Source organism: Melanotaenia boesemani, chromosome 7, assembly GCF_017639745.1.
Source record: "Melanotaenia boesemani isolate fMelBoe1 chromosome 7, fMelBoe1.pri, whole genome shotgun sequence".
Classification (NCBI taxonomy): domain Eukaryota; kingdom Metazoa; phylum Chordata; class Actinopteri; order Atheriniformes; family Melanotaeniidae; genus Melanotaenia; species Melanotaenia boesemani.
In genome coordinates, this window is record NC_055688.1 from 31,030,584 (window position 1) to 31,045,230 (window position 14,647).

At 40.2% G+C, this 14,647-nt stretch overlaps 2 protein-coding genes across 3 annotated transcripts in view; both read left to right on the forward strand.

Annotated features, from left to right (window-relative positions):
- ppp2r2ba (protein phosphatase 2, regulatory subunit B, beta a) overlaps nt 1–8,858 on the forward strand; it is a 49,068-nt gene extending 40,210 nt beyond the window's left edge. For both annotated transcript variants that reach the window (XM_041989971.1, XM_041989972.1), the window contains exons 5-10: nt 1,457–1,634; nt 2,418–2,582; nt 4,818–4,987; nt 5,549–5,640; nt 5,747–5,870; nt 6,991–8,858. In XM_041989971.1, coding sequence (XP_041845905.1) covers nt 1,457–1,634; nt 2,418–2,582; nt 4,818–4,987; nt 5,549–5,640; nt 5,747–5,870; nt 6,991–7,146 — 885 coding nt within the window. In that variant the 3' untranslated portion in view covers nt 7,147–8,858. The remainder of the gene's footprint in view (nt 1–1,456; nt 1,635–2,417; nt 2,583–4,817; nt 4,988–5,548; nt 5,641–5,746; nt 5,871–6,990) is intronic.
- Nucleotides 8,859–9,395: 537 nt separating this feature from the next.
- gpr151 (G protein-coupled receptor 151) lies at nt 9,396–11,447 on the forward strand. The gene is made up of 2 exons (XM_041990463.1): nt 9,396–11,034; nt 11,301–11,447. The coding sequence occupies exon 1, from the start codon at nt 9,603–9,605 to the stop codon at nt 10,929–10,931; it is 1,329 nt and encodes a 442-aa protein (XP_041846397.1). The 5' UTR covers nt 9,396–9,602; the 3' UTR covers nt 10,932–11,034; nt 11,301–11,447.
- Nucleotides 11,448–14,647: the final 3,200 nt, after the last annotated feature.

The window sequence follows — 14,647 nt, forward strand, 5'->3', positions numbered from 1 at the left end:
TGAGTGTCAAGCTTTCTTTGGACACCTTTAGACTCAGACCAGTAGTAGAAAGTGAGACTCAGAGATCAATATGGGCAGTGAAATTAAACCATAGAGTGATCCTTTCCATCTCTGCCATTCTTATCACTCCCATATCTATTTAATTTTCACACAAAGAGGTCACACACCACCAACACTGTGTGTGTGAATATGAAGAGTATGTGTGTGCGTATGTGTCTGCCATAGCAGATTAGTGCTGTGTTCAGCGTGTCTGTCCCTCTTTGTCTGGCTGGCTAGGGGATCATAGCAACCTGGAGGACAGGCCGGGACTGTGGCAATCCTGTTTATAGGCTGTGAAATCTGTCCAGGAAGAGAGGGAGGGACAGAAATATTAGTCTAAATGGACCCCCCCAACAAATAACCAAATATAAAAACAGCAAAAACGTAAGATATAAGGTTTTCCATTTATTTTCTCCTTAAGATACACGAAAGTGTGTTTCATCTGCTTGCTAAGTACTGTTTTATATAGAAAATTAAAGCAGAGATATATAAGTCAGTATATTTTGCATTTTATAGAACAAGGAGCAGTCTGTTCGATGACTGAGAAGGTGCAGGGGCAGGTTGTACAGTGTAACTGTCAGTGTAGTGGGTTATGGGTTAATAAGGTCCGTGTCTCTCTGGACAGCTAGTGAAAGACATGGAAATGAAGTGACACCCATGGAGATACAGCAGCCTGCTGGGCTTCCATGTCTCTCTGTCAGTGCCAGCGATGGACGAGAGAAAAAAGGGAAGAAGCAGTCGATTTGTCCTCCTGGCTCCCTCCCCTCTCTTCTCTCTTTGTCTGGGTTTTATCTGGCCAACGGGGGGCTGCATGCAGACTGGTGCTGGGCGTCTTTGAAGCCTATGCAGCCCTGTGCAAACTGTGTGTGTTTGTGTGTGGGTGTATGTGAGTTCGGAGTTCGGTTATCATTCCTCAGCAGGGCCGTGCAATGCCCTCGAGCCATCTCTTTTTTAACCTCCTTTGCTGTCTTGTTTTCTCTGACACACAAATACACACAAAAAAAGAGAACAGGAGTGACTTATTCAGCACTTATTTGGTGAAGAGAGAGGGATGTGTGATCACTGAGTAGCTGTGTGGGGAAAAATATTCAGTCCGACTGAACCAGCTCATCAAACAGCCCAGAAACCCTTCATTTTCCGTCTCTGTTTCATTTAGATTTGTGGCGTAAATGTCAATTGAATCCCTGTAGTCATGTGGTTGTGTGTTGCACACATTTAAAAACACACAATGCACTCAGATTTAAAATCTATGCACCGAAGACAAAAACCACATGCAAGTATATTTACACAAACACAGATCAACATCTGATCAAGGCTTCTGTGAAACCAGCTTCATATCAAAATCACATCTAAACCTTCCAAATCAAATTTTTAACTTTTTTTTTTTAACTTTTAATTTTTATATTGTCTACCCTAGGTGCCTGTGCTGCAGCCGATGGATTTGATGGTCGAGGCCACAGCCAGGCGTGTATTCAGCAACGCCCACACATACCACATTAACTCCATCTCCGTCAACTCCGACCTCCAGACCTTCATCTCTACTGACGACCTCCGGGTGAACCTGTGGAACCTGGAAATCACTGACCGCAGCTTCAGTATCCTCTTACTATCAATCTGGTCTTTTCTCCGTTTATCACAGCGTGCATAACTTTAAATCTGGAAGCACAAGAGAAACTAATCTATTGTAATCTATAGAATTTTTATACTTTCCATTATGACATGGCATTTAGTTTGAAGGTTAAAAGAAGATTATGTGGCAGGCTCAGAGGGGTTAAGTTCAGATAAAATAAATTCTAAATTTCCAAGATTGGAGTTGGAAATGTACTTTCTGAGATTAAATGAGTACATTTAAAAGAGAAAAGGTTGGGAAAATAACATTTTCTATAAAAGGGAATTTATTGCTTCAGCTTGCAAGCGTGCAACAACCTCTTCACATCACACAAATGTTACGCCACATGTGTGTGGTTGACCTAAATCCAGCTATTCTTTTTCAATCAGATTTGGCTTGTAGTGATGTTATGTGATCATAAACATCCAGTCTTTTAAGATAAATTGCAGATTTTGGTATATTCTGACAAAAAATAGCATTCTGATAAAGATATTTAAGTCATGATCCTGCTTCGACGACTCCTTTCTGTGTACACGTGACAGTTCCTGTTGGCTGGGGACATCTGTGGTGCAATGACATTCAGCTGCTTAGAAAAATAAAGCAGTGAGGTTCCTTGATTGAAAAGTAAAATAAATTATATTGAATTGAAAGTATTTTTAAGGACTTGTGACTTTAAATCACCAGTCACCAATCAAGAGCTTTCTTTTCTAATACTTTAGAAACATTAACTTGTAAAGAAAATTTTGATTTTCTTTAGCATGTCTCTCAGACATTGTGGACATCAAACCTGCCAACATGGAGGAGCTGACGGAGGTAATCACCTCAGCGGAGTTTCATCCCCAGCAGTGTCACACCTTCGCCTACAGCAGCAGCAAGGGCTCAATACGACTCTGTGACATGAGACAGGCTGCACTCTGCGACAGGCATTGCAAATGTGAGTATCAGCAGAGTGCATTGTGGGAAAAAAATGATTAAATGTCCAAGATACAGACAAGGAGTGGCTGATGTAGTACAATGGTTATATTTATAGATTTCCTTTCATGCTTTGCTTTTTAATTAGTATAGGTTTACCTCAGTTTCATGAATAAATATTGAGGTCAGGAAAACATATTGCAGTAGATCTGAATATTCTACCATTTTTTCAATTCAGTTAATCTTTATTTAAATAGCACTAATTCACAACAAAGCCATCTCAAGGCACTAGACATTATTAATTCAAGCCAATTAATTGAAATCCATATAAAACAATTCCAAATTAGTGCACGTTGGTATAATTACTATGTTTTTATATACCAATTCATGAAAAATAGCCTAGCTAAGGAAAACCAACATGATACTTTGAATCTTTTCTTTGGTTTAATCCCCAATCCTGAGTATGCATGGGACAGTAAGTGACTATGGTAGAGGTGCTAAGGGACCGAGTTCTGTGTAACTTCATTAGGTTTATTTAATCACTTCCTTAAAGCAGCTATATTCTATTTCAGTCTAAATAACGACTTTTACTTTTTAAGAAACCCATTTTATATGTAACTGTAGAGGTTAAACTCTGATGATTAGCTTAAAATGATCAGATTAAATTATAAATATTTGACTAAATAAACTAATAGAAATTAAAAAAAAACATAAATACTATATACACACTCATTTGTCCTACATCTGCCCTGTCTCTTTATCGGTGTGACAAGCAGGCTTCCCTTGTTCAATATCCCACGATTGATAACCGTTCAGTAAACCTTGTGGTGTATCTCAAACAACAAGCAGCCTTCTCTAAGTCTTAACATCACATGCAAACACCGTTGTCGAATGAATAATGAATACATTGGCATTTTTGCTGAAAAATCAATGTGGTAAGAGCAGTTCCATTAGTCCCTCATGGACACACCTCATTGTCCAGTAATGTCACTCATTTCCTCAGACATATTGATGAGTCCACTGGACCACAAATTAACACAGCTTGTTGCATTTCACATTAACATTTACATGTAAAATAAGGAAAGGTGTTTACATTTTCTTTTTTTTAATGCTTGAATTTTGAAAATACCTCCGTCTGGCCTCTGACTCTTTGATATCGACATGCGTGTCCCATTCTTGGATAGAGGCTTGCGCCTTGCACACATATCTTTTAGAATGCTTTAGGACAGGTTTATTAATATCTATTTCTTCACTGCATGAACGTGTTTGGCTCAGAGCATCTTATAATGCCTTGCAGACACACACACACACTTCCTCCATCCTGTTACATCCACACACACATAACCTCATAAACTCAGAAATATTCTGTATCCTTCCACACGAATTAAACTGGGAGACTGCTGTTATCAATCAGTGTTACAGGATAGATTGATGGGTGAGGGAAAGATGGAGGGTTTAACAGGGATTGCCAAAGCATTGAGCTCCAGGACAGAGGCAAGGGGGACCAAACAATCCCCCCCCCCTTTGACTCCCCGGGGACCCTATTATACACCCCTGGTGTGGGAGGGCAGGGGTGCACACACATGCATATATACATGCACACGCCGCACTCCCACTTATTCACAAACACTTTTTCTCTGGCACACACACACACAAATCCATTGGGGCTCATATGGGCCCAGCACTTTGACATTGATTTGTTTTTCTTATCCCTTCCTCATCCCCCCTATTTTTTCATCTCTCACTCTGCATCCCTAGTTGGACTCCCCTTTGACACATCACAGAGGGATTCAGCTGAGGAGGCGGAGGATAGAGTAGAAGGAGGGGTATTTTTGGAGAGATGGAAAGGAAGGAGGGGAAGAAGGGTGGGAGGCAAAGAGGAGGAGGAACAATACCTTGACAGCTAACGATGGAATGCCTGGCTCTCATCCCCAGCATGCTGGCCTGCACACAGATCAGCAGCTGCCAAAATCAATATGAATCATAACCAATATTTACCCACCATGCTGACCCGCCATTATCTCCCTCAATAATTCCGCAAAAGGATGCAGCTGCCACGGCAGCATCCAGGCATTGTTGTGCCTGCTAAAATTACACCCACACACACACACACACACACACACACACACTAAAGCAAATCTTGTTTTTCTGTGTAAAGGGTTTGATGGCTTTAGGGAGGGAAAACAACTCCTTTAAGCAACTACCTCCTGCAGTTTGAAGAGTAAATTTCAAATCTGTTTTTGCCTTGCACTTGCAGACTTTGAGGAGCCCGAGGATCCATCCACTCGCTCCTTTTTCTCTGAAATCATCTCATCCATCTCTGACGTGAAGTTCAGCCACAACGGACGTTACCTGATGACAAGGGACTACCTCACTGTCAAAGTGTGGGACCTCCAAATGGAGAACAAACCACTCGAGACCTATCAGGCATGTTTCTGTCATGCTTTTCTTCCCGAGTTTGGACCCACTAAATGCTCCAGAGAAAATTCCAGCTGGGAAAGATAGTAAATTACAACTGGCCTCAGATCAAATCAAAACTTATTGATTTGAAGATAATCACTCAGCGTAATCCTGTTTCACTGTCACCCTGCCACTCTGTAACCTTGTCATCTTTAGCAATTACCTTAGGAGTGCTTATTGAGCCAAGTGTCCATCAAAGGAAGGTGTTGGTGCAGATGCAGCCTGAAGGGTAAAACCTCCCACTGTGTGGTCATCAGGGTCATCCGCCCTGTCCGATCAGGAGAAGCCATTTTAGGGCAGGTCATGATTGATAAGGCCATCAGCTGGACTCAAGGGATTCTTTTCTGAGAACTACCTCCACCTGCCACCTGACAACTTAGCCCAGGTCACCAGGTCTAAAGGATTACTGAAAGTGGAGCATATGGCAGCACAGCTTAGGGTTGTCCACTCACAGCCAGTGCAATAAACTTTAGATTCTATATAATGACTGAACACAACTATTACTTATGTTTATGGTTTGTTTTTCAGGTTCACGACTATTTACGGGGCAAACTTTGTTCTTTGTATGAGAACGACTGCATATTTGACAAGTTTGAGTGCGTTTGGAACGGATCGGACAGGTGAGGCTTTTTCTCAATTCATAACGCTGTAAAAATCATTCAATGGCCTAATCCACACACATATATTTTCATTGACCCTCCCTCTCTCGATTTGTCTTGTGCTCAGCGTCATAATGACAGGCTCGTACAACAACTTCTTCCGAATGTTTGATCGGAATACCAAACGTGATGTCACGCTGGAAGCATCCAGAGAGAACAGCAAACCCAGAGCTATTCTGAAGCCTCGCAAGGTACGTCACTTTTCCACAGCCCATGTAATCCTATATAAATAAAGTCAACCAGATTTAGTTTTCGAATGCTTTAGACTCACAGCTTCTTCGGCCAACTCAAGTATCCTTGTGAATATATTTACAGAAGCTACCATAGCTGACACAATAACACATTTTAATAAGATAAACTAAAATTACTGTAAGCTGGCTTTACTATTAAGTGATGAAAAACAGTCTAAATGTCTAATAGAATTTCTCACGATCCAATCTTATTTCTTTAGATGTCTCAATTTATCCAACCTGTGGTGTACAGATAGTTGTTGTATTCCTATGTATACAACAAAAGCAAATTCTCACCTTTGAGATGCCTCCACCTGCTAAGTTTCTTGCAGATGGTGGCCTTTGTGTGCATCAGCTCACTGTTCTGACTCTGAAGTTGTCCTGCAAATAAAAATTGTGTACCTTTCATCTTTCAGATGAATTCTTCTTGATATCCTGTGACTTTGTTAAACAAAAGAAACAAGCAGATGTTTCATTAATAGTAAATGTCCCAGCAAAGTCAGATAAATCTGTTATGTTTCTCCTCTTAGTTTTTTCTTTCATCATTCTTTTTATTACATTTACCAGTTGGGTTTGTAAATCAACTGTAATCATGATTCCAGACAGGTCACTTACACTGTGTGATGTGTCTCACAAAGCTAAATTCTGCACATTATCACCTGCTTAGCCTGTCTGTTGAGAATATTTTGTTTCAGCTCTTTGTTTTTTTTTTTTTTTTTTTCATTTGACTTGCAGCCATTTTGGCTTCCTTTTCCATGCTCATGTAAAAAATATTTCCAGCAGCAAGCACTAATTAACTTACTGTACGCTACTTGCTCAGCCCCAAACTGCAGACAGACAAGATGTGGGACAAGCTGTAGAACACAGGGGAGCATTAGCTAAAGAGCTAAACATTTTACCCAATAGGTTTCATAGGCTGCTGTGTCCTCCTAATTTAAGAATGTAAGCTGATTTTATGTCAGCATTGTTTCTGTTGCTGCAAAATAATCAGTAAAAAGAAACTCAGCAAATGCTACTTCAGCACGACTCAAGTCATTTGTGTGATTTGATATGTGTAAACATCCAGGTATTTGTCCCATAGGTGTGCGTAGGTGGGAAACGTCGGAAGGATGAGATCAGCGTAGACAGCCTTGACTTCAGCAAGAAGATCCTTCACACGACGTGGCACCCGCATGAGAACATCATCGCTGTAGCGGCCACTAATAACCTCTACATCTTCCAAGACAAGGTGAACTAAAAAGGCAGTCTGGCCCTGCTGACCCCCCCTCCCCACTCCTCCCTCACCCGGCCCTGCACAAACGTGTTGGGCTGCTGTCTTTAATTCCCTCACTCTGCTATAGAAGTGCAGAGCTGAGTATTCAGTGACTAGAGCGGGGAAGTGGACAGTATGAGTTTTTGGAAAGCACGAAATGGATACATCATGAGGAAAAGGTTTAATTCCACAGTTTGACTCTAATTTAATTTATTTAGCCATGCGGACACCTGAAGTATTGAATCCCTTGCATTTATGCAACAAGCGGATTGCTGCATGAATAATATGATGTAGCAGCCCTCTGGACCCTGCAGAAAAGGGCGGATATGGGATCACTGAATACAAAAAAAAAAAAAAAAAAAAAAAAATAGAGCACACAGACAGAAACCAGGCTTACATGATGATGGCTCATTGTCATGTAGCAACAGTGCCCCCTGTTCTTCAATCTGCTCATGCTACAACGCATGTGCTGAACCCTGCAGCCTCTGATTGAGGTGAAGACTTGGATGGTGCAGCCTGCTGCAGAGGAACAAGAAAAGACTGTTAATGTCTGACCCAAGAAACTGACACAGCACTGTCAGTCTTACTAGTACCAGTTTTGTGTCTCCTTGTCGAGACTGCTGTAGTCTGTAATGTGAATGAAGCCCTTCCAGGCTGTGTCAACTGTTTTATTCAACACTGTTGTTTTGTTGAGTCTTTCTGTTGGTCAATGAGTCTGTTTAGAAGCTGTGGTGCCTTCTTTTGGTATGTGGGGGTTTGATGTAGTGGGAGCGGGAGGGGGAAGGGAAATGTGTGAATGTTTCAAAAGAAATGTTAACTTAGAATTTTATTTGTTCTTTTGTTTTTTCCCCCCTTTCTTTCTTTACAAACAAAAGGGATCAAAAACAACAAAAACAGCTCCATGCAGGTCCCTAGAAGAAAAGTGCTTGAAGTAAAACTAGATAAGATTACATTATAGCACCTGGTTACACGCTTGTAAGCTCAGGAGAGGATGCTGTGATTTGTATAAAGTCCGATGTCGTCAGTTTGCAAGAGACATGACAAAGTCCCTTTTTATTTCTTTGCAATATTGTTGGAAAAAATGTGGAACTCCTTGTTGCATTTTTACCTTATTTGGGTGGTGCTGAAAATGATCTGTAAATGGTGGATCTGTACATGTATTATTTCAAACAATTCCACTTGAGATTTTCTCGGAATGACAGTTTTAGAATAGCTCCTTTTGCATGTTGGATCTGATTCTGATGAAAGTGACCGCCTGCATATAGTTATTTGAACATTGACAGATCATTTGAAGCACCATGCAAGCAGTGGCTTCCTTCGGGAAAAGCCACTTCCGAAATGTTTCACTTCAGTTTGCTGCAATGCTTCTGCATGTTTCTCCACATGCTAAAGATGGGTTAAACATGCTGGGATCGGCTTGGATTGGTTTGGAGAGCGTCTCACACTTGGTTCGAGAGCTGACTTCCATGAAGCGAAGCAGTCAAAGGTCTAACTGTACTCTGTGAAATCAGGGAATAATTAAATGTGATTTCCTTTAACAGTAATACCTTTTAAACAACCTTCTTTGTGACCCTTCTAATTAAAACAAAACAACTTTTATAGCTCAGAATGTATTGAAATGCAATGAAATACCATGCAGTCTTTATGCTTACTGGACTCTCTTTGAATAAAAAAGAATAAAGATGTGCAAGCTCAAATCCTGTGCTGGCGGACCTTCTCTGTGAACACCTGCTGAATCAAATATATTTAATTCATAGTCATTTCTTTTTCATTGGACGTTGTGGTGTAAGGGCTCCCTCATGTGGGCAAAGAGTAAGACAAGTAAAGGCAATGGCTGCTTTGATTATTTATTTTATGTGTTACATCTTTGTCTGGTTGATTCAACTGACAAGTTACAACATATTCCACACTGCTGAATACCACATTTAATGTTCTGTTCTTTAGCAAAGGCTAATATGACAGTGTGGCATAATTTAGACTTAATTCTCTTTTAAAGCACCCACTGTAATGACGTCAAAGAAAGCTTTAATGCAATCTCCATTAATTCATAATCACTCAAATTAAAATCCAATACATTCATCTGTGTGTACATTATGCAGAGGTTTTCCTAATTGGCCCCATGTGGGTGTAGTCTGCGCACATTTTGCCAGCTGGGGACAGCAGCTGTCAATCAAACAGCATCTTTATAACTCAGCGCGGAGGCGACATCATTCCATCTCAGGATAAAACCGAACACAGGCAGAAGCTCTGTTGTGATCTCTGATTGTCAATCAATAATTTCTCTGATTCTGTCATTTGAATAGGTTTTGATTTTCCAGGACTTACTTTCAGTTCTGCCTTACGAGCTTTTCTGCTATTTGGACGCTGCTAGTTTCATCTCCACTCTATTTTTGCCTTTTATATACATTTTCTCATACCAGATCACAATTTCTCTAGAAAGGATGGATAAGCTGAGTGGGAACAACATGACTGTAGTGAACAGATCCATAGAGAAGTGGTCAGTCAATGAACTTGGCTCTTTCCAGCAGCGGGACCCAGGTGAGCTACGGGTCCTGGTGCCAGCGATTCTGGGAGTCATCTGCGTGTTGGGTGTGGCTTGTAATCTCACTGCGATGGTGATCCTGTTTTCAAACGCACACAGGGGTAAACTGTCCCTGATCAACTCCCTCATCTTCAATCTGATGTTTGCTGACGGGCTGGTGCTGATGTTTACTGTGCCTTTCAGGGCTGCATCCTACTCCAAGGCAAGCTGGAATCTGGGCTGGGTGGTTTGCAAGACGGCCGACTGGTTCCTTCAGTCCTGCATGGTGGCAAAGAGCCTCACAGTAGCATTCATGGCCAAAGCTTGCTGCCGCTATGTGTCCAACCCCACCAAGCAGGTGAGCATCCACCTGGGCTCCATTCTGGTGGTGCTCTTCTTCATTTGGCTGTCTGCTTGCTCAGTCACCATCCCTCTCTGGCTCTTTGCAAAGCTGCAAAGAGAGATCCGTGGGCTGGTATGCGTGCTGATTGTTTCACCTGAAGCTCGGGATTTCATGTCTGTGTATGTCAAAGCTTATCCCCTGGGGGTTTACTGTGCACCTCTCAGCTTTGCCCTTATGTATTTTTGGAAGGCTTATGGCCAATGCCAACGCCGCTCCAGTAAGACTCAGAATCTGCGTACACAGATCAGATCTAGGAGGCTCACTTTGATGCTTTTCAGCCTCACTGTGGCCATGGCTATCCTCTGGCTTCCTCAATGGGTGGTGTGGGTTTGGGAGCGTCATATAGCAGAGAAAGAAATTGAAGGACCTCAGCCTCTTATCTCCTCTCCTCCCCTTTTTCTGACCCTCTCTGCTCAGCTGCTCACCTTCTCTCTTTCATTGGTGAACCCTCTCATTGTTCTCTTTCTGTCTGAGGAATTCAGAGAGGGTTACAGGGGGCTGTGGAGACGCCTCACCTTACGCAAACAACCTCCTCCCAAGCCAAAGCCTGGGCCCCACAACCCTACCTCAATGCAGTCCCCTTGTCCCAGACCAGAGACTTCAGGGCAGCTGAGGGGGGAGAGGAGCCTTCAGTTCAGCTCCAGCCAGGAAACCAGCAGAGCAGTTCAGCCCCAGCCAGAGCAAGGTGCAGGAAACGGAGGGAACGAGGCGGAAAGGTTGAGCCTCAAAGATGGGATTGTGTTGCCTGACGTGGAGCAGTTCTGGCATGAGAGGGAGACTGGATCTCTGACAGAGGAAAATGATCCCGTGCCGTGGGAGCATCAGAGCAAAGAGGAAAAAAAATAACAAATCTCCTTTCAAGAAGATCATCAATACATCTCTGCAGAGTGGACTGCTGAGTTCATGTAAATCATTGGTGTTTTGTCCTCTGTGTTTATATTATTCAAAGGTAAGAAGTGGAATCAGTCTGAATGCAGACTTTAAATAGAGCATCATCTGTAGTAATTATAAATCTTGCTAATTTTGTTTGTCTCTTGATGAAGCAGAATAGATTATATTTATTGTGAGGTGATTATTGGTGACTGTAAATGCTTCTTGTCAGGATGACATGCTTTATATGTACACTTCTTCTACATAGATTGAGAGAGACACTTGAATCATTAAAAGGAACAGCAGATTCTTGTGTTTGCTAATAATTCTGCCCCTTACTTACAGGTCACATGTGAGAATCTTATTTCAACATCAAATTTGAAGAACTAAGCCAGTATTTTGTGCTTGTACAATCATTGTTTGAATGTACTCTTTAAATGCTAAAAAGTGACGTGGAGTTTTTGATGAGCATTTAATTAACAAATAATTTCAATAAAGATGCTGTCAAAACAAAGTTTATCCTTTTATTTTGTACTGTTTGCTGTGACTCGATGATGTTTGGATCAGACATTATTATTCACACTTATGGGTACAGCAGAGACTTGATGGGATTGATTCCTGCTGACATTGGGTCATTAAATATGTTTCCGTAAGGACACCATTAGAATTGCCAGGGGTTCCAATTAGAGGTGAAAAGAAGCTTTCTTCTGAGCTCAGACAAGGTGTCCAGTGGACTCACCTCTGTGGGAACCTCATGAGGAATTCTCTCTTTATTGATCTGAATGCACAAAAGGTCGAGAGCTCACAGCTAAGGAGATAAACATGTGAAAATGGTGCCTCAGTTGATCTGTAATTGATTTTTCTGACTGGTGCAAAAAACAATCAGTCTCTATTGAATAATAAAGGACAGATATAAGCAATGCTTATTTTCTTTCAACAAAAATGAACATTTCAAATCTCCCTTATCCTTACATTTGAAATCATAATATATATATATATATATATATATATAACATTAAAAAGTAAAAGCAACAGTAGAATATTTAGAGTGTAGCCATCTCATTTTTACCCAACATCCCTTTTCTCTCCCCTCCCTTATGACATTTTCCTCCTATTAATCATTTATGTTGACCTTTTATTGCCAGAAGCAAGTTGCTCAGTCAAAGAAACACTTAACTATATAACCCACCATTAGTCTCTGGGGTAGTGACCTGGCCATAAACACTGAAGGCAAAAAAAAAGAAAAAAAAAAAAGAAGCTACACGGCCATTAATGAACTGAAAATGTAACCTTTACTGCTAAACCAGTGAAATAATGAAATGATGCTCCTTACCCCTATAGCACAAAAACACAGTGAGCATCAATAACAGTTGTGGCCCCACCTTTATAAGCGATATATATATATATATATATATATATAATTTAAAAGAGTATTAAAAACAACATTTTTGTAACATATAGATCATATTAAACAGAATAAGCATCTTTGAATAAGAAATTCCTGTGTATTTTGTATTTTTCACTTATAATGCCATATATGTCATATTGCGTTAAGGTTTGGGGAAATACATACAGAGCAGATCCGATAATTAAACTCCAGAAAAGGTCTATCAGAATAATAAATTAAGCGTCCTATCATGAAACCACTAATAAATTATTTATAGTTTTGCACCTTAAAATTTCTAGCTATTGTACTTGACAACATTAGAAATACTATTTCCAGTAAAGAATAAAAGTCTACCTGCCTCCTCCTAGTTAACAATTTTTTAAATTAAGAGAAAAAAGTTATAATTTAAGAGGGTTAGGTTTCTTTGAAAGAGGTAATGTGAGAACTAATGTTAAAAACATATGTGTTTGTATTAGGGAGTTATATTATGGAATGAACTAAGTGATGATTTGAAATTGTGTAAACCTCTATTGATTAAAAAAACATAATAATTTAGGATTATAATGTAAAACAATTTACATGTGAATTGGTTAAGAAGATTAATTTAGAGTAGCTCTTATGTTATTTTTTTCTCCTTCTCTTTATGGATTGTGCAGGATAGACAAAAATAAGCTTTGGCTTCAGCCATTTATATATATATATAAATATATATATACCTCCAGCTCTGGTATTTGCTCTGACAAATGAGTCGGTAAACCTGCAGTTGTGCAGTTTTATTCAATTTCAGCAGAAAGCTGTAAAGCTGCTCACATACAGGCAACAAATGCAAAACAGGACAAATCCAAAGCTCCTGCATGGTTCACAACCCCATATGTTTCTACATTTTTACCAGATTACACTAGGAATGTCCACACAAGCACACATGGATAGTTAAACTGTGCCTTTGGTATACAATTAGTTTGACTTTGTAGATTACAAAATAATTATACAAAGATTATTTTTGCAGCTATCTCCCAGGCTGTGTCCGTACATTACTTTTGTGCAACTGCGAGGAGCTCATCTACTGTTTTTACATGGTGCAGTGATATTTAATGTGCATCCTCTGACTGTACAAAGAACACAACATCTGCTTACTGGTTGTTTTAACAATAATCAGTTGTGTCTTTCCCTGAATAATAATAATAATAAAAAAATAGATTTTATATCTATAAATAGAATTTATAGACTGTGTTATTACACCTGATGAGATGGTGAATGCCTGACTGGCATGTCCTGCACTCTTTAGTTTGCATGAACATAATAAGAATAGAGAATGTTTGGGTTCTTTTATGCCAGCTCACTTGACCCCCACAGTTCATTTTTTAACTTGTTAAATTTATGGATCTCTTTGCAAGATCCCCCAATCTGTGATAGATTTGTAGTTTGGCTCTTGGATCTAAATGTCACAGTTCTTATGTGTCTTCAATTTAAAGCAAAAAAAGTAGAAGAAGAAAAAAATGGTTTTCACACCCAGAGTTTTTATTTGTAATATGGCCCTGTTAAGTTAATTAGGATTCATTGTACACTATTACATTTAGATTTTTCTTTAACAGCATACTAAATCAAAACTTTTAAATTAAATATTTTCAATCCAAATCATCAGCTGGTCCTTCCTCTTTAAGAATATTGCATTGTGGGTGATGTAGTTATGAAGCTGTTATGAGCTAAGGACTAAAATGTTAAGCAGGAAGCTGATTCTGACTGCAGGAAAACTGACAGAGAAAATTTGTGGGATAATCAGCAATACAAGTAGAAAACAACTCGAGTTAATTGGGTCGTTATACATAGCAGGGGAGCTTCCAGCAGGTGAGATCCTCTACTGCCCTCCCGGCTGTGTCTCCCTCCCACTAAGAGGGTAGGTGGGGGTTGTCACCCTTCCTTTTATCCATCAGCCAATCATCATCTCTAATAAATGAAACTCCACAGGCAGTGACATGTCAGCTAACACTAATTATGCTCAGCAGGAGAGGCTGGCTGTAATTAAGGAACATACTAAAACCTATGCTTGTCAATGCCTCGTCTCCCTTCACCTCCCTTTGGTCCCAAAGAGGATCACCTGGTTTTTCTGTCTGCACAGAGTTAACGAAGGAGATGTGGCATGTATGTGTGTGGGAGTGAGTGGGTGGGGAAGGGGTGTTGTGCTTGAGATCGGTTGGTTCAGGGGGTCTGACTATGGTATTTAGCAGTCTTTTGATTAAAATAAATCAGTGAGCTTTCATCTCAGTAAAGGATGTGGATATCTAAAGGGCGAGAACATTTTCACATT